At 33.0% G+C, this 2,086-nt stretch overlaps 1 protein-coding gene across 1 annotated transcript in view; it reads left to right on the top strand.

The window, feature by feature from the left end:
• Positions 1-2,086, top strand: part of ARHGAP15 (Rho GTPase activating protein 15) — a 591,597-nt gene that overhangs the window by 339,182 nt on the left and 250,329 nt on the right. The window contains exon 8 of the mRNA XM_004674681.2: positions 855-977. Coding sequence (XP_004674738.2) covers positions 855-977 — 123 coding nt within the window. The remainder of the gene's footprint in view (positions 1-854; positions 978-2,086) is intronic.

Genomic DNA, 2,086 nt, shown 5'->3' with positions numbered 1-2,086 from the left:
ATTAATGTGCTCCAACTATATTCATGGGAACATGGAAAATGTATTGTACTACACACATCTCTAATCTTCCTGCCATTCTGAGGCTGATAGAACATCAGAAATAAACATCTGATGCTAAGAAAATACCTTCCTGGGAAACTCAACACCTTGACTCATATTAAATGGATTTCCCACTGCCTCTCAGACATGGAAATTCTGACCACCACACTTTCCTCATATTCCTCCCCTCATTATAGTGGGGAAGATGCCTTCATTAAGGGACTAACCCATTTGCTGACTCTCTTGGTGGCCACTTCATACAGTATACCCCTCTGTGCTTACATTCTCATGGCTCAGTGTTTGGCTCTCTTGGTGCAGGCTAAAACCTAGTTTGATTGCTATAGGCACAATCTACTATATATTCAAAATGTCTCTTTTAATCATATAGCTTTGAAGCATTAATGCCTTCTATTCAGGGTCACTCAAAGTCATTGTTCCTTGGGTCCTAATGGCCCTTGAGGTCAATACCTCTCCCCTAATTTAGACAAATTTGTCTCTAAACAAAAATGTGTACATAGCTACAAATATGCAGAATTATCCTGATAGGGTTATCACATTAAATATAAGGGGATGATTGTGAAAATAAATTGGACGATATGAAGCTAACCTCATTTTCATTACACATTCACATTGGAAAAAAAAATTTAATATTTTTATATGGGTAAATTTTGTGTGTATGCCTTATCTAAACAGAAAGGCTTGAGCTATTAATTCAGGTAGTTGTTCCATAACTACTGGTTTCTGTTCATATTTGCATAAAGTAATAATCATAAAGAGAAATTTACTGAATGCCTCGACTTTTTTTTAATCTCCAGTATTCAGACTGCATCATAGTGCTTCAGATACAAGCGACAAAAACCGAGTTAAAAGCAGATTAAAGAAGTTTATTACCCGAAGACCTTCCTTGAAAACTCTGCAAGAAAAAGGACTTATTAAAGGTACAGCACAATTTATATTTTTACTGTAACAGTGATATATGAATGAACCTCTGTATATACAGCTATACAACTCTAAATGAATATCAGGCTATTATATTTTCTGCATTATAACAGGAAAAACTTAGTGAGAAAACTAACCCCTCCTGAAAAGGGTAGTATCATAGAGAAATTGGAAACAAAGCTAATTTTGTCACAGGATCTGGGATCTTTCCAAGAACAAAGAAGGCAAATGTTATCAATATTTCTGATCCTTTAGGATGACCCTATGCTGATGTGTCCATAGTTTATACCTATATCCAGTACTTTACACCTATGTCCCTTAGTTTACAGCTACTGTTTCAGCATGCTGTCAGCACTACATTTCACTTTCAGAATTGTCCTAATTCTATAATAAGTTATATGACTACAATCTTCATAATCTAGTATATAGTAAGAAGAGATCCAAGACAAACTGACATCATAAGAACTTCTGGATTTGAAAGCTAGAAGACCAACAGTTCAATCTAAATGAAAATAAGAAGATAATATACCTAAAGTAAAGAATGAGTTGCCAAAACTACTGAATAGTAAAGTGGTCTATTTTGACTAGTTGGAATTCAGATCTTAGTTCTACTACTTTCTAGTTGACAATGAACAAGTTTTGAGCTCTCTGAGACTGAGATTGCTTATCTGTTAAAGAGGGATTCTTATAGCAATGAGAGAAATAGCTCATTTATTTGCATTTTTAGTTGTAAATAAGTTCCTTTATATTTCAAATATAAAGCATTTAATGAAGTTTCTGGACATAATTAATGTCCTCTACTGTAAATACTAGTATTTATTATTATATTATAATTATTATTGTTGGTAGTATGCCAGTTAGATGAAAGGGTAGATAAATATATAGAAGCAATGATGTAATTATATATTACTATAGCTGGGATAGTTTCAATAATTATCTGACCTACAAGTTATAAGTTATAGTCAATTTTGAAACAAGTGAACATATCACAAAAATTCACCTGGCACTAGGTATTGGAATGTGAGAACAATTATTACTAAATGAGTAGAAAATTCTTAGAATACAGGTATTTGAGAATAGAACAATTACTTGTTTTAAAGTGGGTTTA

Source organism: Condylura cristata, unplaced genomic scaffold (assembly GCF_000260355.1).
Source record: "Condylura cristata isolate star-nosed mole 26May11 unplaced genomic scaffold, ConCri1.0 scaffold00002, whole genome shotgun sequence".
NCBI lineage: Eukaryota > Metazoa > Chordata > Mammalia > Eulipotyphla > Talpidae > Condylura > Condylura cristata.
The sequence above is the reverse complement of the archived record's forward strand: the minus strand, read 5'-3'. Positions and strand labels throughout refer to the sequence as shown.